This window comes from Podarcis filfolensis (assembly GCF_964270895.1).
Source record: "Podarcis filfolensis genome assembly, chromosome: 14".
NCBI lineage: Eukaryota > Metazoa > Chordata > Lepidosauria > Squamata > Lacertidae > Podarcis > Podarcis filfolensis.
In genome coordinates this window covers 32,333,422-32,359,030 of record NC_139616.1, presented here as the reverse complement: position 1 = coordinate 32,359,030, position 25,609 = coordinate 32,333,422, and the positions used below count along the sequence as shown (strand labels likewise).

Below are 25,609 nucleotides of genomic sequence, written 5' to 3'. Positions count from 1 at the left end.
CTTATTAACACATGCTAATTTTCTGTGTGCAGGGATTATCAATATTAGTATTTTGATGCAGGAGATCATTCAATGATGCAGTTCCTGCCTTGAAGTACGATACCCAAGAGGGGCTGTACTACAAGGTTCTGATTGGCATGCTTTAGCTCTGAGTCCAATTCAGTGTAGAGAAAATAATTTCCTGTATAAAACTATGCTTCATAATCTCAAATGGAAAGCTCTGTACTTTCCTTGAATGGGAGAACCAGAGAGTGCCATTTGACTTGTTTCTGGGAAAAAAGATGGGGAAAAATTGATTGGAGTAATCAATTTCATAATGAACAGAATTTCAAATACAGAAATAATTAGTTGACACAGCCCCGAGGCACAGTTCAGAGAACTTTTATATGCTGTCTGTGGAGCGCCTCTGCTCCAAAAACAGGGAAATTTTGATGTAAAAATGATTCATGTGCTATAACTGTGCATACTCCTTTATCGTATTAATAACATCTTTAACCGCCCTTTCGAAACTTATGGAGCCTCTTCCGTACTCCTGAGGCTCACAGAATCAGATTCACTAAAGCACTATCAGAAATTTTATTTTCAGTTTAACCACTGGAATCTAATTCCTTCTAATGTGATATTTGAAAATGCATTATTATCTAAGTTAATATGAAGTAATCTAATATATGGCACAGCAGCCACACTGAGTTGAGGGATCATTATTAAAAGTGAACAGGTTGGTCTCACTGGGTGTTGATTTCAGATGTCCTCATTGCTGACAGTTGTGTGGTAGCTGCATTTAGAGAAGCTTTATGCCAAGTCAAAAGAGGAAAGGATAAGTATTGTTATTATTATTAATTTTTTCCTTTATGATTTTCTCCCTATGAAGCGCCTAAAGTGATTTCACAATGCGATAAAACCTATATAACACAATTACAATATTAACAGTTGAAACATTTATATTAAAACAATTTTAAATTTGATGCAAATACCAACTGGTCTAAAAATCTCCACTGAGAGGGTTTGTCGAAAGAGGAGAGAAGACCATAGATATGATACCTGAGTGTTGTGTAATGGGAGACAGTTCCAAATGGGAGGTGGTACTACATTAAGATCCCTTTCTGAAATGGACCTTCTGACAAAATGCAGTGCAATGATTAGGTTGGGATAAGATAATTACTATATATTACTACAACATAAACCTGAGCTGTAGTAGCTCAACACTCTTCTTCCCTAGTTACTTATACCACCATATATGGTTTCTTAGTAAACCCTTCGGGTTTTTGTTGATACTTCTGGAACTCTCAGAGTAGAGATGAATGGGGGTGGGGATTTAATATTTGAATGCCAATATGACCAAAGCTGCTCCACACCTCCCATACTAATGTTTCACTTGGGGCTTGTTTATTTACCAGCTTCCACATTTACTGAATGTTCTATATGGTTCTCAATTCAAAGGCAGAAGCAAATGAATAACCACATATATTCTGCATGCATTTGGAGACAAAATGTATTTCAATATGTGCGTTTGGAGAGGGAATGCATTTAGAAACACATATTTGAATTCCCTTTTAAATGTGAATTTTCGTGCAAAGTATTATTTCTTTGCAGATTGTTGCAGAAATGGGAAGGAATAAAGTTAGGGGTGAACTCAGGCAAAGGTGGTCAGAACCCAGCAAAATATAGACTTATTTGCCCATTGAGTCTCTATACACTTAGAGAGAAGGCAGAGATGTTACAGAGGCACTGTGTGTTTCTCTGCTTCTGAATATATAACCACCTATTCAGTCTTGCAGATATCTGTGTGGAATAGGTAGAAGTTAGCAAATTTAAAATGTATGTGTGTGTAGGGGTGGGGTGGGTGGCAGCTTAATTGCACAAGCTGTTTCATATTCCTCGTAAAATGTGCTAATGCATTTAGCCTGTATAGTTCAGAGGGAAGCCAGTTGTACATGTGATGGAAAACACCGATTCAAAACTGTGATTCCTCACCTCCCCCCGCCCCCCTTTTCTTCTGTGTGACAAGTACAATGAATGTTTGGGAACATTAAGATACATGCAGCAAACAACAGCAATTCAGAACTGTTCTGTGCATATCTTTGACAGTAGGTGTCTCAATCATGTGAGATAATTCCGAACTGCTTTGTGAAAACTGCATATCTCTTCAGTTGGTTTGGAATGCTCTAGTCAGCTTTGTCTCTGGGGGTTTGCAGAATGAGCCCCATTAGGCCAATTTTATGCTCCCCTTTTTTCTGGGGTCAATTCAAGGTGCTGGCTTTGGCCTTGAAATGAGCTTTTCCACTTTTCAGAAATCTCTTCCTCAAATCTCCTTAAGATCTGCCGTTTGTGTCTGGGACCCTGCTCATGGTCGTTTTGCCAGCAGAAGTGAGCTAAGGGCTAGGGAACACACACTGTTTTCATTGAGACATCTAAACTATAGGGATGGTGGTGTAGGGTCCTCTTTGCCTGTTTTAAATTAAGCCTTGATACATTGTTCTGAGATATTATTGTTGTTTCTCAAATTGCCTTGCATTCACTTTCATCCTGGGTGAAGAGGAAACAAAATTCAGACCACGTGTATGGACTCATCTAACTAGTGCCCTCCACATAGTGTGATGCCACAGGGCAATTTCTTATGAAGAGTGATTCACACTGGGATACCTGCAAGACTCTAACCTAGCTTCAAAGTAGAGCATCCCCTGACATCACCAGGGGTGGCGAGATAAAAATCTGGTCTGCCAACCAGAAAAGCACCACCCACACACATACACCCCAGTCTAAAGAGTCTGCCTTCTCCTTCCTTGCCCCCCTGTCCATGCTGTGCTTATTCAAGTCTTTGATTCAAGAATCACATATTCAGATAAATTACATATATGGGAAAGAAGCCTATTTTCAAATGCCCTTATATTAAGACAGTTGCTGGCGCTGAGATGCTTCTGTAGGATTTATCTATGACATTTATTAGTCACTTTTTGTTTTGACGATGTACCTCATCTACAACGGTGTGAATAAAATTAAGCAACAGGAAGATCTGCAAATAAAGAACAGAACTGTCTGTCTGCCACAGGGAAATTGTTAAACTATGTTAAAATCTAAAAGTCCATAAAATAGTAAACAATGTTATCAAAAAGTTGTCAGCCAAGAGTCTTTATAAAAAAAAGGGGGGAGTTTTAACCTTACACTTAAAGGTAAAAGTACCTTCCAGAAGTTTAGGGAGGTTTTTCCAGAGAAGAGGGGCCACCACTGAAAAGGTCTTCCTCCTGATAGCCAGCTGAGGGCACCAGAGTTCACCAAATGAAGATCTCAGTGGACTGATGGCAGGAAGTAGCAGTTCTTTAGATACCTGATCCCCAACCATTTGCCTGTGTGCAGCCTCTGCACGAATATGCTTCTAGTTCTGCCATCTCCATCAAATAAACCATAAAAGGCATTCTGGGTTTTGTGGCTAGGCTTTGTATGCATCTTGATGAGCCTGAATGGGATGGACAGAGTGAATGGATAGGTTCACTTTATTCTATTTTTGGTCCTTTTTCTCATAATACTAGGACTGGGTCAATTAAATTAATTTGCTGTGGATTCAGAAGAGACATTAAACAGCACACAATGCACAGTAATTAAATTAAGGACCACAATGCCGGATATAGACTTAGATGTATTCAAAAAGGTGAATAAACCACCACATGGAGGCCTTGGGTAGGAAGGTGAATAGCTAAGTGGTGGAACCCATGCTTTGCTTGCTGAAGGGTTCCTTAAAACTCCAAACGAACAAGAACTTGAAACATTATTTTGTTGCACAAGGAAGTGGTATTTAGTTGGTCTCAGGGAAGCATAGTTTTATATGAGCATCCTAGGGTGGCACACTGAAATGCTTCCAGATGCCACGGTCTTTAAAGATCTCTCAACTGCTGTTCACTTCATCATCAAGATTTTAGTTTGTGCTCCCAAACGCCCCTTGCGATCATATCTCACAGCGAACCTCATTGTGGGCTGCTTTAGCAAGTGCCACTCCATTTGCCAATGGCCACGGCACACTGAATGATTCAGCGATTTAGCTGATGTGTTTAAATTATTTACAAAATATTTTGCCCTGTATGATTAAGCTGGAGATGTAGGTTCCCAGGGACTTCATTTAAGGCAGGACTTTGTCACTGGTTGACTGAGCACCCACAAATATAACTACCTTTTCCCCTTAAATTAAAGGAGGGTCTGAATTAGGAGCCAGGTCTTTCAGTATGTATCTCTTCCCTTATTTCTCGTATACAGGCTGTGAGTACAATTCATTATGTCACCAAAACTGCAATGTCCATATATAGAAAGATGGGAGAATCTGTTCACTTTGGTTTCTCTTAGGTTCAGTTCTCCACATTTCTCCATCAATGTGCAATTTATTTTAAATAAAACAATTCTCAAAAATTAATCAGCATTTCAATTCAATATTTGCTAATGCAGGCGCATTAATTTTTGTCTAATAGATACAATTTAGCAAACACCCCCCCCCAATGTTATTTCCCCCTAATATGGCCATTTTTCAGACACTTTTCACCATATGGATTTTTATTTACATTACTTTTCTGGAAAACTGCATTGCAAAATTTGGGAAAGTGTGCATTTCAAAGGATAGCTGTGTTTTGGTTCTCATATCATTTCATAATGTGGATTAGGTACACTCATCTTTAAATGTGAACTGAATGGAATGCCTCCCCCAGTCTTATAAGAAGGAGACATTTATAAGCCTAGAGGAACTTCGAAGTTTGCAGGTGTACACAAAATATTTAGAAAGAAAAACAAAGGAAGGGGGGAACCCCAAAATCAGCCCAGGAGAACAGTATGCTCAGAGGCCACTGGATGCTGATTAATGTTTGGGAGGGAGCAGATACCGAGGGAGAAGATGGAGTGGTTGATGTCATTGGTATTCTGAACAGCAGCATTCTGCACTTTAACATTTTGTTGCATGTCCCAGTTTTGCTTTAGAAGTGTGTTTCCCAAGGATGAGCCTCATTCCCTGCATTTAATGTTCCCCATGTTCACTCTGCCCTGGATTCCAATTCTTTTGAATCCCCATTTAACTTGAGACCACTTCACTATGCATGAAGGCTTCTGCAATGTGTGGACCATAAATGTTATAAATTATGTGATGAGCCTCTGTGCATACAAAAGATCTCTGCCTACCCCCAGTAATGATAGCAGCAGCAGGGGCAGGAGTTGTATAACTTGGGGTTGCGGGCACAGCCCCTGAGACCACTCTTTCCTGCTTCCTGACAGATATTTTCAAATGCAGCAAATGTTCTGGAAATGGAACATGTGCAGAGTACTATTGCTTTCATTTGCTTCAGTTAATTTATATGCCCCTCTTCACCCCATGCTACTGCTCTTCACATGTGCCCCGATGAAGAAATATTGATGTGATTACACCTATGATTGCCTCAATATTCTTCTGCTGTGGTGTTTTTGCTGATGCCCACATTTGATGTGGCACATTCATGAAACTCCAAAGGGGGAACAAGTTTGATGTGACCAAATGTACAATCACATAAAAAACTGCTCCCTGTTCCCCTGTTCCTGTGTTTTTAATTAGTGCATGTCTGCACTGGTAAAACAAGGGGAAAAGGTACAAAGGAACTCAGCTGCAGCAAAGTGAGCTCACACAGAGCTCTGTACTAAATCCAGATATATAAAGCAGAACATTGGAAAAGGCCAAATGATTCTGTTTCACTTCAGAAAAAAAGGCCAGGCATTGTAGAACTTCAGAACCTGGGAAAAGTCAGATGGTCTTTTACTTATTTCAGTGATATATATATATATATATATATATATATATATATATATATATTGGCAAATAGAGACATATTTTTTTGTTATCTGCTCCTCATTAATTACTCCTCCCCCCATGTGTTTTGGTGAGGATGCCTTTTCTCAATTTAGTTTTTGATGTTATTATTGTGGCTTTACTGTAAGTGTCATTCTGCAGGTTCTGCCCCCTTCCTCCAGTTCTATGGAAGTTAAATCTCTGAGTGCATATTTTCTTTAAAGCACATGCCACACACATGTCAGTTCACGGGCATGAGTTTTAACATCGCCCTGTTATGCATAGCTTGTCATTTCCCAGACTGCAGTTGGTGAAGTTTATGCTCAGCTGTTAAGGGTGATAATAGGCTTTACAACAATTGTAATTTCCCCACTCTATTTTTAACCAAAAATAAACAAACAGACCCCCCCATTTTTTCTGCTTGTAAATTGGTTTTAAGTAGGCCATTGCAAAGTAAGTGTGCACTGTGTATCACAGGTCAAGAAGAGCCTTCAGCAATGTGAAACAATAGTGTTTGCCCACATACTGGGGGACCACTTATGCACCCCTCAAAATGGAGAAATGTGGCACCCTGCAAAAGAGGTTGATTTGCATATGCTAATATGCATGCATAGATGCAGATTAAGAAAGAGGACTGTCCTCTCTAAAGTAGGACACACATGCACCCAAGTATACCACATATGTGTGTGATGCTCAGAAAGATGACAGGACTACTTCCAGAACAGTTTGTTTTAATCTATGAAATGTTGCACAATCTACTGCCTGGTCACATCTTTCCAGATGCATGTATTGCAAAAGTTTAACCAATAATTGTCACTGGTTTTGATTATTTCATATCCTCCTGTTACAACGATCACTTATGTTGTCGTTCTTTCATGCCCCTGCCCCAGGATGTGGAGTAGTATTTTATTAATTTATTATTTTCTAAAAAACACACACATTCTTGGTGTTGTCCAGGATAAACGAGCCCAACATTGTATATTCCCATTGCACACTGCATCTTTCGGTAGTGATTCATGTAATTTCACAAATTATAGTTTTGATATAACAGTTAAAATATGTTTGTTTGTTTTCTGAGCTGGACAAGTTTAAATTCTACACCACAGAATCCCGAGAAAGTGGTGCCCTTTTGAACCACATGTGTGTGTTTCTCTGTGTGCAAAGCCTGTTTTGATATGATGAATAATCTGCCTTCTATTGAAAACTATTGAGAAACTTGCCTTGATTTAAAAAAAACGGGGGGAAAGGGGGGATTGCATTTTATACTTGAAGGGTTTCTTCATCCTCTAACCATGAGTCTCCCAGCCATCTTCAGATATATATTTTAAGAAAGGAGAAGGGGGTGGAGAGAGAGAGAGAGAGAGAGAGAGAGAGAGAGAGAGAACGAACATTTCCCTGCTCCACATATACTCGGGTATCTCTCAGCAGGGCTTAAACAGCAGTGGCAATAGCACCGTAAAGTCAGTAGATGGCTGTAGAAAAGTATGTTGAACACTCTTGTGTTAGAGTAATAAGATTGGTAAGGCCTTGACCTGTCTAGCAGCTGCTTTTATCTGAAGTACATTTAAAGAGATAAAGAGGGGATGCAGGGAGAATACTTTCTCTTCCATGGGATCATCACTTTGAGTTAAAGGGAGGGGGCTCTGAAATGTGAGATTTTATCATTATTTTAATAATAAAAAAAGGAAACAGGTTCCCTTTGCAGGAAAAAAAGAGGTGATGGCTTGAGAGCCATTAGGATCTCTTGCTTTGCTTTACTTTACTCTTTTTCTTTCTGTTCTTCAAGACGATTTAAGGATTTTTATTTATTTTATGTAACATTCCTTCACTCCATTGCATGGAGTCTTCCTTAGTTATTTAATAATAATATCCCCCCCCCCCTTCTCTCTCTCTCACACACACACAGTCTCTCTCACTCTCTTGATTCTACTACTGTAGTTGGCTGCCTTTTAGTGCACGGATCTGCTCATTAAACAGACACACCAAGAATTGTTACCTAAGGAAGCTTGACAGTCAAGAAAGGACAGGCAGAGTTAGGGAGGAAGAGAGGGAAGAAAGGAAGAAGGAAAAAAACGGAAGAGGAAAACGAGGAGGGGGGAAGCAGCCTGAAGCAATCACTTCTCCCACAGGGGGGGAAAAGCGACTGAAACGTTGAACGAGTGTGTGCTATTCTCATAATCATACAAACAAACAGACTTGTATAAGAAAAAGAAGAAAACTGTAAAGACTTGACAGAAAAAGGCAAGATTTTTTTTTAACTACCCACTGGGCACAGTTCTTTCTTTCTCTCTCTTTTTTCTCCTCTCTTTCCTTTCCGACATACTTAGTGAAGTAAAGGAGACTTCCGTTTTTGCTGGCAGAGTCCTTGATTTTCCCCCCTTTCAAGATGATGATGTATTTATGGGTAGGTAGTTTCTTTCCATGTCAATCTCATTGTTTGCTGTTGTTTGTTGTTGTTTCTATTATATTGAGTTTGTTGGGAGTGATGCATATCTTTAAAATGTGTCTAAATGCCGGTTGTGTGGTAGGAGAGTTGTCCAGCCAGGTTTGTGTGGAGTGGTTTTTATAAACAAGCTGCTTTCTGAAATATTGCACTATGCTCATTTTGAATACGCAGCCTTTGTAGTAAAATGTTGCTGGGTGTCAGTGTGAGTGTGTGTGCATGTGCTTGGGTTTTTTGAAACACATTTCCAAACAGTATGCGTCTGAGATTTTTCAGGGGATGCCAATAAAACAAAAACGGAAAACGCATGATTCTTCACTTGTGGGCACACAGAATTTGCTCTCTCTCTTTTTAACCAAGGGCTATTCATGCCGAGAGGCTGATTAGAACTTCTGAATTGCACTCCTGAAACCGGATGTCAGTGATAGCTGTAATCTTGTCGCTTATCCTAGGTTGCTTCAGGTAAATGACAACTATAAATGTGCAGGAAAGCAACCCTATGCAGTTGTATGTTCAGCACTGTCCTGTTGTTGTCGTCCCACCCACCCCCCGTCTGCAACACCCCCTTGGATTCAATTCTCTTAGAAAGCGTAAGGAGCTAGAATAAGGTTGCAATGTGTGCAAAGGGATGTGGTCAAATACGGGGACGAATTAGTGTGATAAATCATGTGGTTGTGCTTAAGCACACAAGCAGAGTCATTTGTAAGCAATGCAGATGTGCTCCTGCTCTACAATCAAAAGAGTGCAATCTTTGGGGGAAGACTTTTCATGGGTACCGTTCGTTCGCGTTGTAAATGGCTAAATATGTAGCAGAAATGCCGTACGACTTTTCCTTGTGAATTTTCTGCTTTTCTTTGCAAACTGCTCTTGGTTCCGAGTCCTGGACTTCCACCTCCCGCCCAGCTTTCTCATTTCTGTTGACCCTGTGATAAATTGTTTTAACTTGTCACAGATGTACAAAAGGCATCGTGTTTCGGCATTTACACGACTTATTTATGTTCCTTGACCTGTGCGGTGCTTTCAAAAGCTTCACCAATCAGCAAGTCTGATTATTTCTGACGGTCCCTTTTACACGGCAGACTCTGTCCAGCTTAGTTCCCCTCAGTAATATCTATTCATGCAGTTCCCAAATGGAGGCACGCTGTGAATTGTGACTTCTTTATTTTGCTAACCCCATTCTTTTTTCTCTTCGTTAAAAAAGAAAAAGGAATCCAGTCACTGACTATGCTTTTCATTGGCGACTTTGATATCAGCTGGCCGTCAGAAGCATGCATATATACATTCTTCCTTTAACAAATCCTCACAATTTTGCATTTGCAAACTCTGTGAAATTGGATCCTGCCCCTTTCTCTTTCTCTCCCTCCCCCCCCCCCCGCCCGTCCCTCAGCTTTCACTTAGAATATAACAGACAGATTTATTGGGGCAGAGAAATAAAAGTCACGAGGCCACTGGTAGTTCCACATTTGCATTGCATATGGACAGAATTGATTAAAACACAATATTAGTACCTTCTGGCCTGTGGTGTGTATGTGAGTGTGTGTTATGCCTGCATGTGACTTTTGGCTACATAAAGCTTTGCTGATTAGAAAACTTTTTTAAAAAAAAAAAAAAAGTTTAATTACAGGTAGCAATTCAGCCTTTCATTATCTGCAGAGGAGAGATGAAGAGGTGTAATTCATATTATTTATGAACTTTTTCTCCCTAGCCATTCCTGGTACCTTCTGTTTGTTATAACCCAATGCACAATAACACATAGGTTTCTACAGCATGCTCTCCTGGGTTCAGAAAACTCACTGACCTGCTTTCTTAGTAATTAATCTTTGACCTTTAAAAGCCAAGTCTTTCAATTTCTATTTTCTTCTTTTTGACCAGTATTTTACAGCAGTTCAGATTTTTATTAGCAACATTCATCAATGTGAAGAGGGTTGCTCTCTTTAAATATATATCACCCCGCAAACACCCTCCCCCACCATCCAAGCCAGGTACTCAGCACCATTTTCCAATATTAATTTGGCTATGCGGGTATATCAGCCACTATTTTTTTTTAAAAAATAAAATCTCAAAATCAGATTAGTTGGCTTCACGCTGGGAATTAAGTGCTTTCATTATCCTCAGATGCTGTTGCTCCCAGAAATAAGAAAATATCCCACAAGCAGCTTATAATTAGAATCTAATTGCATTATTTATTTATTTTGCATAGTAGTAGTTTTAAGACTCACAGACATCTAATATATAGATCTTCGAGTCTCTTTCTCTCTCTCCAGGTGTTTAAATTCTTTCAGTGAGCAGAGATCTTGTGTCTTGGAAATAAAATGTGGAAATCCCTGAAACAGTCTGATGTGAGACGACTCCATGTTGACACTAACATCAGTATTTCATATAATTATGCCTCTGCTAGCCAATAATATGAATATTATTTGGAGTGCATAGCCCGTGTGAAAATTAAGTTGGTTCTCTTAGTGGTATTTCACTCTTTGCTTCCATTAGTAATGCAAACAGGAAATCACTTAATAGTGGTGGTGTGTTGCCTCTTGTTATGTACATAGTGGATGCATTAACTTTTTTTGCAGTCAGTGAAGTTTTTCTCAGGCTATGAAGGTCTCCTATTTGGAACTCAGAATTCCCTCACTCTCCAAGAATATCGCTTCCTCTAGTGTACATTGACAGTGTGGCATCTCCAGAACGAACGAAGGGTTGAATTTTGAGAAACATTGTGTGTGTGAGGAAGTTGTTAATCCTGTGTATGTTTTTAAGCTGTTTTGTGCAATATCCCCATGCAAGTGAATGTAGATATGTAGATAGAATTCTTATGGTTGGGCAAAATCCAGACGATGCAGACAAGAAGTCAGTTTTAGAGATCTTCAGTCTTATAGTCTGCTCTAATGCTCATTTTCTAATCAGAATTCAGATCTAGGCATGTGCAGAGTTCAAAACTGGGCCATATTCTAGCAATCAAATTGATTTCTGTAACACTCCCCCCCAAAGTAATAATAATGAGAGTGATCCGTAGCTTCATAAACATCTTTTTCATTCTGTCCAATGGCATAGGCAACAGTGACTCTTCATACAGGAAGTTGATTTCTTTCACACAGCACAGAAAGCCAATATGAAGTCCTTCAACAGGTAGAGAAATTAAAATTCAGGGTCTGATCTCAGATAAGGGCCTGAAAACCACTTTTTCATTATAGGGTCTGAAAGACCCTCTGTATATATAACATAGGGTCCCTCCACAGGATCAACATTATCCCACCCCCACAACCCCCAGTGTTGACACATATGAGCCTGTTTTTCCTTATACATAGCCATTTAATGTGTGGTATCAGTTTTAAGTTTTGATTCTCTGGCTGCTCAGTTTGAGTGCAAAAGACTTGCATGTTCCCTGGTGGTGCTATGGTCTCTCACATCCCCAGCAAAAAGAATGAGTTTGAGGATAGGTCTCTGTGGCACGGGAAGGATCTGTCTTAATTTTGAGCTGTCTGTGGGTGAATCTGTCAATTTTGGTTTTCTCTCTTTTTTCCACTGCTAAGCTTAGTTCTCCATATTTCAGTTTGTGATTTTGTTTTAAGTCCTCAGGAAAGTTCATCAGCATTTCCATGCAAATTCCTCCCAATATACATATTTTTATATGAGGTTTTGCCTAATATACTCGTTTCCCAGGACATAGTGTATTTTTGCATGATATTTCCACTAATATACACGCTTTTATGCACACTTCACCTTAGTCCATGCACCATTGAACAAGCTACTTGCCTGAAGGTTGCAAAATTCAGAGAAGTGCAAATTCCAAAGGATGGCTGCATTTCAGTTCTTCGATTGTTTCAGAAAGTGTGGATTACTAGAATGTGCTTTTAAATGCAAACTGCATCAAATCTCTACTCCATTCCAATCTATGGCACATCCTATATCCATTTATCTGTAATTACTAACAAATTGGACTTGAGGAAGCTCGCCCATCTTTAGATGGAAACAGATAACTCTGCGTTCAAAGAGCAATATATAGTTACCTCAATGTGGACTTTGGTGCATGGAATGACACATCTAGCTTTCAGAGTCCATGAGACAGAGTCCAGGGCTGGCTTTGGTTTTTTACCACTTTCCCACTTGCTGTCTCTGCCACTGTTGCCATCAGCATTGCCATGCCTCAAACTGAGCCATTTTAGTTTTAAAAATGAAAATTGAGGCCTTACTATAGGGGAAAGTGGTTGGTGTGCCACTTATCACTGAGTGAAGCTTATTTTGATTGGTTTATACACGGGCTTTTATATATAAAATTAGTAGCCTTGTAGTCAGTGTTCTAAGGAACCATTTTTTTAAAAAAAAAGTGGCTAAAACAGTTAAGTTTTGAAAGGTTCAGTTCACCATTCTGATAGAAAATAGCATCCAGCCTTATCCAAACATAAACAAATACCTGCTCATTGATCTCAGTCACCGTCATGCACGATTTGGTCAGTAACACTGCAATTTTGAAAAGTCTGCCATCTTGATTCAAAATTATGTCAGATTATATGCAAACACAGATGAAAACCTGCACTTTGATCTCAGGAACTAGCATACAAAATCTGGTTACAATATTATAAGAAATGTCCAAATGCATAGTAAACACACACACACCTACTACTGCTACTGCTACTGCTACTGCTACTGCTACTGCTACTGCTACTACTGCAGACTGTTTGCAGCTAAGGTGGAGAACCTATGACCTTCCAGCTGTTCAGTGCCAGCAAGCATAGCCAATGGCCAGAGTTGATGGGACAGGTAGTTCAGCCACATCCGTAACTAAAAGGATATTAGGCAACATGTCTGGGAAAGATCTCTGTTTAAGACAAAACCCAAGGACCACATTCCCTTATGGCTAAACCCACCCCACCAGTAAGAGCAGGGGGGACATACAATCAGTGGGTGGGGCCAGAACCAAATTTCAAAATTTGAATATACTTGATGAACAGTCATCAGATGCATGATATCTGCTCCTGACATCTGATTATACGTGACTTTGTTGTTTTGGAATTGCACACTGGTGCTTGTTTACAATGCTTGACAGTTGGCGTGGCATCTTTAACGTTTGGCTGTGTTTCATAAGCGCTGTGCAATGGTATTTAGCAATTTATACTTCTGTATACAGGACATACAATGCTATGTGGTTTCTGATATGTGGCAGCTTATATTTTTTCATATTTGTTACCCCCTCACACCAAAAAAACCCCATGTGATATGCTAGCAAGACTAGCAACACAGACCTTTGTTTACTTGAAAGTAAGTTCCACTGTGATCAGTGGGATCTATCCCTATGCAAGTGTGTGCAGGTAATGTCGTTTCATTTTACAGAAGCTGGGCATTCATCCCCAATTTAAAATTTCACATGACAGTTTTCTTAATCTGGAGACAACTTGACATATTTGCAAATATTTCCCTCAGCATGCTCCATTTCACAATATGGCACGGCATAAGGATCTCAGCTATCCTACAATTTCCACTCCTTGGACAATAATTTCTTTCACAGCCTTTCAGGCAAAGCAGGGACCATCATTGGTGGCTTCATGAGTTATCCTCAGTTATCAGCTGACAGGCCACTCTCAGCTATTAAAGGTACATTAGGCAGAACCTTGTGCTCAAATTCCAGGGGCGCTCATCTCAGCTATGGAGGTATTTGGGGAAGGGAGTTGCAAACTTTTGAAGGAGATGCACAGAGTCAGCTGAATTATTTCCCAGTGTTCCAGAAGACAAATTTGGAAGCCATTGGATCTCCAGTGGCTTCATCTGATACACACAGAGCTGTAAAGTTGAGGATAAGGCTTGTTCCAGATTTGATGAGGATTTAGAATGTGTCTTCCGATGGGTCTTTTCCTCTATTGGGTGTAGCAGCCTGAGACCAGAGGTTACCAACCATGCACTGCAATCCTGATGACATCTACTGACTCAGAAGTAAATTCTGCTGGATTTAATGGGACTTATTCCCAGCGAAACCAGATTTATTAATTTCATAAAATGTATATACTTTTTGATTGCTAAAGACAGCAACCCTCAAATCTGTTTACTGAAAAAGCTAAAACAATAAGAAAAATCAATAAGAAAAATTAAGAAGAATTTTTAAAATTCAAGAAGTTAAAAATATCAGTAGACAAAAAAACAACAACCCAGATTAAAACTGGCATCACTTTTTAAACATCTGGGTAGGCTTTTCTAAGTAAGACTGTTTTTAGCAGGCACAGAAAAGAATGCAGTGAACATGTCTGCCTGATATCAATAGGCAGGGAATTCCAAAGTGTAGGTGCTGCCACATTAAACATTTGAGTCAGGATTGCATCATTAGGATTGTGACAATCCGAAATCCTCCTTTAGCCTAGCAGGGCTGCTGCTTCAATCACAGCCCTGCTGCTACATATTATATAGCCAGGGGAGAAGGCGAACTATAGATGGCTGTTTTGTCACTTGTGTGTTTGCTGCCCTGGTCTCCTTTGGGAAGGAAGGGAAGGAAATAAATTTAATCCAAAACAAATTTTAATAGTAAATAATCTGTGTTTGTGGAGGGGGGTGATGAAATTACCCTCAGCATCTTAATAAAATAAGTATTGCTTTTTTTTAAAAAAAAAGTACTATATTCTTTGAAAGCCCTTCTAACAGATTGGGGAAGACCATTCAGAAGCCTCTTAAAACCTGGCTATTATCTCAGAAAATTCATTTCCAGGTCATTTTATCTCATGCTTCTCTCACATCAGTAGCCACTATTGTTGAACTTCATGTTTGGTATTGGCACTATGAAGACACTTTGATTCAAGGGGCACCAATTAGCTTTCCAGCAGCTCAGGGGAGAAGGGTTTGGAAGGATTGGGGGCGGTGCAATAGAAAAAATATACTTAACAGAGGTACCCCATCCAATAAAACCACATAAATTATCGCCGCCATGTTATGCCATTGCTGAAAGAATTGTCCTGCTTGCCAGTTACATATTGGGCTAAGTCCAAGGTGCTGGTTCTAGCTTGAGACTGGGATACATTAAAAAATAATCCCACCCATTATATACCCAATTCACCACTGAAGCTGGCTTATCAGGAAGTCCATTCCGCACAATAATAGGAATTGGGTACTTAATGTTGTGGAACCTATGCTGAGACAAAAACGTGGAGAACTGAATTTGACTTGAAAAATGACCCCAAAAAATGACATATTCACCTATCCCTAATCAAAATGCATTGTGGAAGTATAACGTAGGATAAATTACATTTGGAATTGTATGCATTGAAATAAAAAATATATATCTTTACATTTTTTATTCTGTTAAAAAATACATATTCAAATACTTCTTTTTTTTTAAAAAAAAGACCCATCAATTAATGTTAAAATGGGATATGACAAGCTTATGAATACAATGCAAAATTGGCATGAGCTGCAGATAGGCAGATCCACCCATCTTCACTTAGCTATTTCTAGAAAATTGAAATAAGTCAAGACACTTCAAGAGGAAAGCCTTTAGTTCTAGACCTATACACCTATACCACTGAACTAGTTTTGGAACACACTGCATACATAACCATAATGTCTAATAAATATTGAGGGAGGGCTATAGGTAGATCATATATTCTGCATGCAGAAGATCCCATGTTTGGTCCCTAAAATCTCCAGGTTGAGCTGGGAATTCTTCCACCCTGAATCCATTGAGAGCTGTTGCGAGTCAGTGTAGACATTACTGGGCAAATCAATGGTCTAACTCCAGTTTAGGCAGTTTCCTGTGATCAAATGATAGCTTTGTGACCCATGCAGTTTTGAAGGTAGATCTCCTGTGTTTGCCTTCAATGGATTCATTCACATGCTAATGCTGAAGCTTATTCCTTTCTGAAATTAAAACTCTGCTCAGCCATGGAAAAGGACACTGAACCATCGTAGTTTACTTAGCAAGTATCCAGAGATGATTTCTCTTTTTGGTTCACTCCTGGAAACACAGGTCCAAGATTTGATTTGTTTTCCTCCCAATTTGAAAATGGCAATATTTACCATATGTTGTATTGCAGAGTGTCAGACATTTAAGGAGGATGCATAGGGAATTCCATGCAGCCTTAGCTTCTTCTTTTTCTGAGATGGGAGACCCCTCATTTCACAAAAGTGTTTACATCTTTGAAAAATGTGCCCTGGCTGAGCAATTCCACATTGCATTTTCCTTCCTTCCTTCCTTCCTTCCTTCCTTCCTTCCTTCCTTCCCTCCCTCCCTCCCTCCCTCCCCCTCCCTCCCCCCTCTCTCCCCTTTTCTTTCAAAATAAATGTGTGAGTGGTTATGTAGTTGTCTGAACTCAGTGCACAGTTAAGAGGTATCAAACATATTAGTTGGAAATTGCCAACGCTTCTCAAGTTCTCACAACTGTTGGGTAAGACTTTACAGAAAGGGCATGAAAAAGCAAGGCACTTCTTGTTTCGTAGCTGATGGCATGACCAGAGTGGTTTAATAATATGTGTCTTTTGCTATTTACATGGGGGGGGGGAGAAAGCAGAACAGTTTAATAATTGGGAACACATATGAATTTCAAGCATCTTCAAGGGCATTTGACTCAATAACGCTGAATAATGGAGCAAGTCTGAATTCAAAGGAGCAATCTTGGGGCTGGGAATGAAAGGTCCAATTGAAAAGGCGCAAGCTGAATGAAGATGAAACCACAATTAGCTAACAGAGGATTCAAAAGCTTTCCCAGTAGGTAGCCTTTGTAACATTTGAAACTGACCTGTAGTTGTGTAGACTAAGCTAGTGCAGGGCCAATTCATAGCCAGAGACTGCCTTTAAAATGACTGGTTGTCTGTTTTGTTTCCCTGCCAGCGTTCAGTTTAAGATCTGTACAGCAGGCAGTGATTCAACTGGTGCAGTTGAATTTCCCCATGATAAAATGAATTGTGGAAAGAAAAATGGAAATATGATGAAGCAGCTTACGGTTTTACAGCCTGACAGGCCCCCTTTTCTTTGCACAGCCATTCATCAAAATTAAGGATGAACAAATTTGTCAGTTTTGATTTCCCTCCATTTCTCATTATTCCTGCCATCAGTTCTGCTCAAAACACTTGATTTTTTAAAGTCCTGGGGCAGTTTTTCCAGTTTTTTTAGCAAACAATTTCCCTAATATACACATTTTTGTATGGAATTTTGCCTGCTCTAACTGTTTACCCAAATATGGTGCATTCTTTTTGTATATTTATTTTCACTAATATATGCATTTTCATGCATATATTCTATGGGGGGGGTTGGTTGGAGAACCCCATCAGAGAAGTGTGAATTTTGAAGCAGAACTCTGTAATTTGAAGGAGAGCTTCTGTATTGTTTTAGGAGGTGTGAATTAGATAAGAAACTTTTTAACAAAGACAAAAAAAGACACAGCACTGAAGTGCCTTTCCAAAAACTCACCTCTGCATTTGCTTCAGGCTGGCAGACTGCAGTTGGACTGTGTGTGTGTGTGTCTTTGTCTTTTTCTGTGCCTGTGTGTGCACACATCTGATTCACCCCTTTTATGCACAGCCAAAGGGCAGGACATGTGTTACTGATCCTTCCAATACAGATAGACTTAGGGGTTCCCAAAGCAGAGCGCAGTAAATGGTAAGCCCTGGAGTCAAAATCAAGATCCTTTCTCTCCTCTCCCCCTCTATCGCTGCCGCCCAATTCTTCAGTGGTTGAAACTCCCTGAAGCATGCATCCTAAGTGAATTTTCCTAGAAACTGACAATGAAAAATCCTGTATCAGCCTCTCAGTTTTAAACTACTTTTCCATAGTTGTAGCTTTGGGGAGACATAAACTACATTGAGTTTCATCATGGTCCTTGTTGCAGGACAATGCAGAAACTCACAAACCATTTGCCTGGGTTTAAAGGGCTTGCCCAGGAAGGAGTCTGCCTGCTGCAGTTCTGCATGTTCATCTACTCCGATGTTGCCTTTGTGTCTGTCTCTGATAACAGCAGATAATTCTATATGCTACCTGCATGGGCCTGTTGGAGCACTTCATGATGTAAACAGATAGCAGAGATTCCTAACAGGAGTCTGCATGATACACCCCTTTGTGATTTGTGACTACACATTCCAGTGCCATCTTTAGCATATGAGCCGCTGGGGTGCAAAGATCTGCCCAGCACCCCAAAATTTAGTTTAGCCCCCAAATTAACTTTTACTGTGTTTATGTCAGACACCACGCTTACCCCTTATCTCTTGTTTACCAAAGAAGGGAGGAAAAAGAGACAAACTTTTATTTGCTCTTTTAGCACCGACATTGGGAATGACAAGCGCTGCCGCTGATGTGCTACGCCTTTGGTAAATGAGTGCACAAAGTCCTTTAATGAAACAGTAGGTATACATTTAGGTAATACCTAGGTATATATGTATTTTGTTTTTCTAGCTTGATCAAAATTATTTATTATTTCATAACAGGTAGATAGTTAAGAGCTTAGGCGGCTTCAGTGGCGGGTGCCTGGCGCCCCCCAGAATTTGGCGCCCAGGTGCCCCACACCCCTTGCACTCCCGGGTAAAGATGGCCCTGACACCTTCTGTTCAGTCTCCATAAGGGATGAGTAGTGCAGGTCATTTTGCCATACACTGTGTGTGTTTGGATCATCCAGTCCCTTCTGATGCTCACAGATGCAACTAAATGCTGCAGCCACAGATGAATCATGCATAAAACAGCACATCATGCAAAACCAGAGTGGGTAGCCTACTCTGAATATGGGCAGCCTTTTACTGTATTGGTATGTCAGCTGTTCCCTGACTGGCTTAAACTATAAGTCAGGCATTTTGTGTCACTGGTTCTGTCTTGTGGAATACTATTCCAGTAGATTTGGCAGACATCCTGGTTTTTAACTCTCAGGCATCTCCTGAAGACTTTCCTATGCTGTCAGGCTTATGCAGTTGTTTGAGATTTTCTTGGATAGCCATTCATTTGAATGATGGTTGCATACGATTTTCAATTGTTTGTGGAAGGTTTTTATATTGCTGTGCATCACCTTGATATTTTGTGAGAGGATGGTATAAAAATGCAGACAGAAAGAAAGAAAGAAAGAAAGAAAGAAAGAAAGAAAGAAAGAAAGAAAGAACTTTATGCTTGCAAAGGTTTATTGAGTTTCTCGTTTGTATCAATACAGAGGGGAGGGGAATGGAACAAAAACATGGGAGACGGAAATGGTTTAGCCAAAACTGAGTTCTTTTAAGTCCTATTGATTTCTAAAGGAGAGGGCTTCAAGTGATTATCTTTGGATGGATCACATCATAAGTACTCAAGATTTCTACATCATTTTCCTTCTTAAATATTTGCACAGGATTTCTATGTGTATGTATACTCTCTCTCTCTCTCTCTCTCTCTCTCTCTCTGTGTGTGTGTGTGTGTGGTGTGTGTGTTTGCACATGTGTGTAGATAGACAGACAGACAGACAGATAGATAGATGATAGACAGATAGATGGACAGATAGATTTAACAGAGACCAAGTAGATCTTATTATTGATGTGCTTACTGCTTCATTAAATTCTCCTTAAGATTTGCAGCATGGATATGGATCATTTGCAATAATAATTATGCAGTGATCGATTGATTGTGCCTGACATTGTACTTGTCACCTTGAAATGCAAAATCCATCCATTTTTAGCAGCCTGAACATTTTTCTCTAATCTTACACACCAGCATGCAAGAGTTTATTTTATGGAAAGAGGGCAATTTATAAAAGTTGGGAGACTTAGCATTAACCTTTTGCTAAAAATGAAGTATCACTTGTCATTTTGCAAAAATGAAAACTGTCCAAGCAGCAACTTTTGGGAGATTAGAAAACACAGCCTAATTTTCAGGAGGATTCTGCCCCCCCCGCCCCCATTCAAACCCAGCTGCATGTATTTCAATTGAGTTCCACATGTATATTGTAAATGTCTGTTCCCCTGATACCTTTGCTCTTGAGAGGGAGGGAGAGCAGAACAAGTGTCGCTGATGAAATTTCAGGCTTGAAGTCCTCTCTCTGCTTTAAAATGAGCTCTTCCATTTCAAGAGTTCTACTTATTCACAACTACAAAATTCTTAGCCCCCCTAAACACTCAATGTGCATTTTTAAAAAAGCAAAAGTTCAAATCCTTGTTTCCCGTGAAAATACCATCCAAAGGCATAGTGATATACATGGTGATTCTCCAAGCCATGTTTGGAGGTGGGTAAGGAAGCAAAGGGCAAGATCCAGCCCCTCTCATGCTTCTATGCAACAGGTGATTGATACTATTGCTGAGAGGAAGACGGAGGCTCTGCCAGTATAGTTGTGATTCTTAGATTTGGGGTACATGTTTGTGCATCCAGGCACACATTTCCAAAGCCTGTTTCTTATGGGTTCTTATTTATTTAAAGTATTTATATCTGTTCTTTCACCTGCACAGATAACAAGCCTGGGTACTGAACATAAATCAAAACATAAAATATACAACAAAAAGGATAAAATACATTATTCAAAATAAATAAAATGCCCAAGAACAACACAAAATTGCCATCAGCTTAAAATGGCGGGGCAGATAAATTCCTTTTCAATCTGGTGCTAGAATGACAACAGTGTTGGCACCACTCATATTTGTGGCTTGAGGACATTCCACAATCAAGGCACCACAACACAGAGAAGACTTCTATATAGTCCTGTTTAAGTAGGAACAATGATATATTTCCAGATTTATTTTTTTCCAGATTTCCAGAGTTCCAGATTTAGTTTTTTCTAAGGGGGAGCATACCTCGTGACCTGCAAATAATCTGGGCTAGAACTAGCGATGGAGGGAGAAATTTGATTCAGTTCACATTTAAAAACAAACCTTCCTAATTCACACTTTCCAAATAAATACACAAACTGAAACACAGGCAGCCATTGAAAGCTACGCTTCTCCACATGTTGTCATTCAGTTCTCTAGCCCCATACAGGACACCCAGGGCTGGATTTAGGTTTGATAAGGCCCTAAGCTACTGAAGGTAATGGGGCCCTTTATATGTCGAGCTGTCCTTTGTCAACAATGAATTGTCTCTGTTTTTTTGTGTTGAATATATGTTATATGGTAATTTATGGACCTAATAGGTATCTAAAGTCATTTGCACATAACAAATAGGAGCCTACACAACACAAAACACTGTTGCTGTATGTACGTTTTATTTTATTTGTTTTTTATCTTATATTTTGGATATGTACATCTAGGTATTTTTTCCTTTATTTTTTTTTGGGGGGGGCAAGAGAGTGGGGTCCTAAGCTATAGCTTGTTTAGCTTATACATAAATCCAGCACTGAGGACATCCATGCTAGCTGAGGCTCATGGGAATTGTAGTGCAAAAGATGTGGAATATACCAGTCTGATGAAGGCTAGACTAGGGAATGTGAGAATCTTCCATAAGATATTATGCTGGTCTTTGTGGAGTTCTTTTTGTCTTCCTTTTAAATTCCTGGGACTCTGTTGCCCAAGGAACTTAAAGCAAGCTTCATTGAATTAAGCATTAGCCCAAACCTGTTGCCCAGCCAGAACTCACCCTGAGAGAACTTTCTCTACTATTTTTACTTTTACTTTTTTTTTTTTTAGCTCCTTTGACTTCCCTTAGAATTCCTCTGAGGATTTCCTTAAGGGTGAATCTACAAGAACATACTGAATTTTGCTTTGGGCAACACGCCAGTGGCATAGCTAGCATGGGCATTTATTTCAAGCAGGCAGAAACTACTTTAAGCATTCCTAGTTTTGGGGGGTTTTTTTGTTTTGTTTTGTTTTTTTGCTGTGTTTGATAAAGACCCATGTAAGAGTGTGTCGGGTTTCTGGCAGCTTTGTAGATGAACAGGAAGAAAGAGTCCCCTTTAAAACATAAGAACATAAGAAGACCCTGCTGGATGCGACCAAACTGCCATGTAGTCCAGCATCCATTATCACAGTGGACAGCCATATGTCTGTGGGAAATGCACAAGCAGGACCAGCACATGAGAGCACTCTCCCTGCATGTACTCCCTGGCATCAGACATCCATAGGCATGTTTACTCTGACAATGGAGGTAAAACATAACCACTGACCAGGGCTGGATTTAGATTTGATGAGGCCCTAAGCTACTGAAGGTAATGAGGCCCTTTTTATGTCCAGCTGTCCCTTGTTAACAACAAATTGCTGTTTTTTTTTGTGTTGAATATATGCTGTATGGTAATTTATGGACCTAATAGGTATCTAAAGCGATTTACACTTAACAAAATATGTATTTTATCAAAGTAATTGTTGAACTGAGATACAATTAAAGTAAAGGTAAAGGGACCCCTGACTATTAGGTCCAGTCATGACCGACTCTGGGGTTGTGGTGCTCATCTCGCTTTATTGGCCGAGGGAGCCGGCGTACAGCTTCCGGGTCATGTGGCCAGCATGACTAAGCCACTTCTGGTGAACCAGAGCAGAAGAAGTGTATTAATAGTGAAATACAATTAGAAAGAAGTATATTGGGGGGGTCAAGAGAGTGGGGCCCTAAGCTATAGCCACTGCCACTGCCAACCCTATCCTCAATCAACATATCTCCGCTGCTACTTCCCATAACCTTGATGAAATGAAAATGCACCATGCATCTGTCATAGAAGCCTGCCTGAGTTGGGGAGGGGGACTAATTTTAAGGCCCAGGTGCAACTGCAAAAAAGGGGGGAAATATAATGCCTTGGATTTCAGCTAATCGGATCTTCCTTGGTGATGGAACAACCAGCAGATTTGGAGCATAATGGTACTTGGAGTGGTGTTCCATTGAGTTGGTGCTGAATTTGGAAATAGGAATTGTTATAGGGCTATGTGAGCAGAGGCTATAGGTAGAGTGCATGTTTTGCAAACAGAGGGTCCCAGGTTAAATCCCCGATAGCATCTCCAGATGGGGCTGGGACAGACTCCGTACCTGAAATCCCGGAGAGCTGTTGTCAGTCAGCAGAGATAATACTGAGCTAGTTGGAACACTGGTCTGAGTCAGTGTAAGTCAGAGTCCTGTGTTTTATTTGGGGTGGACTTTATCATGGGGCTTAATGGCAAAGTAGGCTTACTATGAAGACATCCTCTCCACTTCTTCAAGGTTGTTCCTCATAGTTCTCAGTGGGAATAACAAAAATGTAGGCTCCCTAAAGAATGAACGCAGCTTGTTGGGCTCCAAATTTGAACCATGGACTATTACAAGTTGAAAATTACATTTAAAAATGAGCTCAAATCATATGTGTATGAAGGGAGGTGGGTGAAGTGATATATATTGTCTGGAGGGATGCCAAGGTACTGGCAATTAAATGATTCATTAAGCTGCTTTCCGCTGCTAACATCTAAGGTGGATGGAGCAGCCAGACTTGAAGGATGCTTAGTTAAGGATTAGTAAAACAAAGAACTTTCTGCCTTTGGATTCTATAGATTCATTTGTCACAGTTTCATTTCCTGTGTGCAAGTATTTAGTAAAGAGGCATGGTGAACCTAATATCTCTAGGGCTGTGCGTCCTTCATATGACTTCCGCAGGAATATTTGGACATTGGCTAGAAAGTGACTTTGTAATGATTACTATTTTTGGTATAGCTATTATGGTTGTTATTATGCTTTTAATAATATCTTACTTAAAACAACTCATGCTTACATAGGTATGTAATATAGTACATGGCAGTAATATGAATAAATTATATGGATGTGTATTCTCCTGAAAAATATTATTCCAAAACATAAAAAACTAATGTTCAGTGTTCTAAAAACCTGTTTATTTCCCCATTATTTTCTCTTCAATAATGATCCGCATTATTCTTATTATTACTTTATTATTGTTGTTGGTGATGCTGATGCTGATATTGATTTATAAACTGCTTGAGCAAAAAATTCTCCAAGCTGTGTATCAATCACACTATAGATAAAACATGACCAAAAGCTTCAAGCCAGCTACAGGTATATACATGAAACCATCCTAATTATTTCTTAAAAAGATAAAATCAGTAAAACCTTTGGAACAGATATAGGAAACTAAATTCTCTCTCTCTCTCTCTCTCTCTCTCTCTCTCTATATATATATATATATATATATATAATTTTTAAAAAATAAATAAATTTCCAACCTGCCATTCCCTACAAAAACATTACAGCATCTGATCATGATGAATATGCTGATGATTGCACCATCAGTGGACATGGCAGATTACAGAGCAAAAAAAGTAAATGCCAAGTCTGTCCTAAAGAGCTTACAATTTGAAGAAACATTCTATCACTTCTTAGAGTCTAGAAGTGAAATTGTCTACTTCCCATAACTGCTGAAAGTCCTCTCCATGTTCTACATTTCTGTTGTCAGGTTGTGCATTGGTAAATTTTTGTCTGTAGATATAGATATTTCATTGCCAAGTAAAATACTTGAAGAGGATGATGTGCCAGTTGTGCAGAGGGCTCAACCCTTCAGTTCAAGCCTAACAAGTAGGGATCCTTGGTAATCAAGTTTGATACACACATCCCAGCCTCAGCCTGCAGAGACTGTAGTTCTCAAGCCAGGTTCCAATAGCCAGGACACAGAGCTGTCTCAGGGAGTATGAAGGAGCTCAGCTGAAAAAGGGAAAAAGGGGGAAAGAGGAGCTATTATCAGAGCCAATTGTCTCCTCCTTGGGCTCTGTCCAGGGTACTGAAAGAGCTGCCACCGATTCCCTACAGCAGACTAGATTATCAGTAGTTGATGTCACTGTGGATTAAGTTAGGGGAAAGGCCGCAGCTCATGGATAAAGTGCCTGATTTGGTTGCAGAAGGTTCCAGGTTCAATATCTAGCATTTCCAGGGTAGGCCTAGGGTGAAGATACCCCCTGTCTAAAAACCTGGGCACTATCACAGCCAAGATGCATTTAAATAATGGCTTCTTTTTTGTTCCTATGAGGTAAATTAAAGCACAGCAACTGAATTTACAGTTGCAGTGAGGGCAGAAACCATCTGCCAGAATGGCTGGCCCAGAAAATGAGATGTTTATGGCATTTAGACACAATAGGAAGCTATTTTAGACTAAGAGTGACCATCGAGTCATCTAGCTTTAGAAAGTCCCAGGCAGCTGCTCTACCCTATTTTCATGTTTTCCACACATACACGTTTGTGTCTGGGTGTGTTTTTAACCCATAATATTATTCTGTTTGATTTCCACGTGAATATACTTTCCCAGCCACATCCTTCTCCAAATCTCCACCAAAATGGTTATTATGTGGTCCCAATACAGAATGGGATTTTATAATAGGAAAATATCCACTGAAAAGGCTTCTTGGAAGGGGAGGGGGATTGGTAAACACCAAAAAGAGAGGTAGTGCCTGGTTAATATGTGACAGGACATGTTATATATTTTTCCTTTTTTAAAAGAAATTGTCATTTTCTGTTTCTATTTTTTTCTGAAGTTGTCAAACATATTGAGACTGGTGGAGTAGGTAGTATGGAAATGTTATAA

The 25,609-nt window shown here is 39.7% G+C and overlaps 1 protein-coding gene across 33 annotated transcripts in view; it reads left to right on the top strand.

Moving 5' to 3' along the window:
• The window catches only part of RBFOX1 (RNA binding fox-1 homolog 1), a 1,446,067-nt gene that overhangs the window by 976,286 nt on the left and 444,172 nt on the right, over window positions 1-25,609 (top strand). The window contains exon 1 of one of the 33 annotated variants that reach the window (XM_083585201.1): window positions 7,731-8,192. The exons of the other annotated variants lie outside the window; for them this stretch is intronic. Within the exon in view, the coding sequence (XP_083441327.1) occupies window positions 8,175-8,192 (18 nt within the window). The 5' untranslated portion in view covers window positions 7,731-8,174. Of the gene's footprint in view, window positions 1-7,730; window positions 8,193-25,609 lie in introns of those variants that run through there. 33 annotated transcript variants of the gene reach the window in all.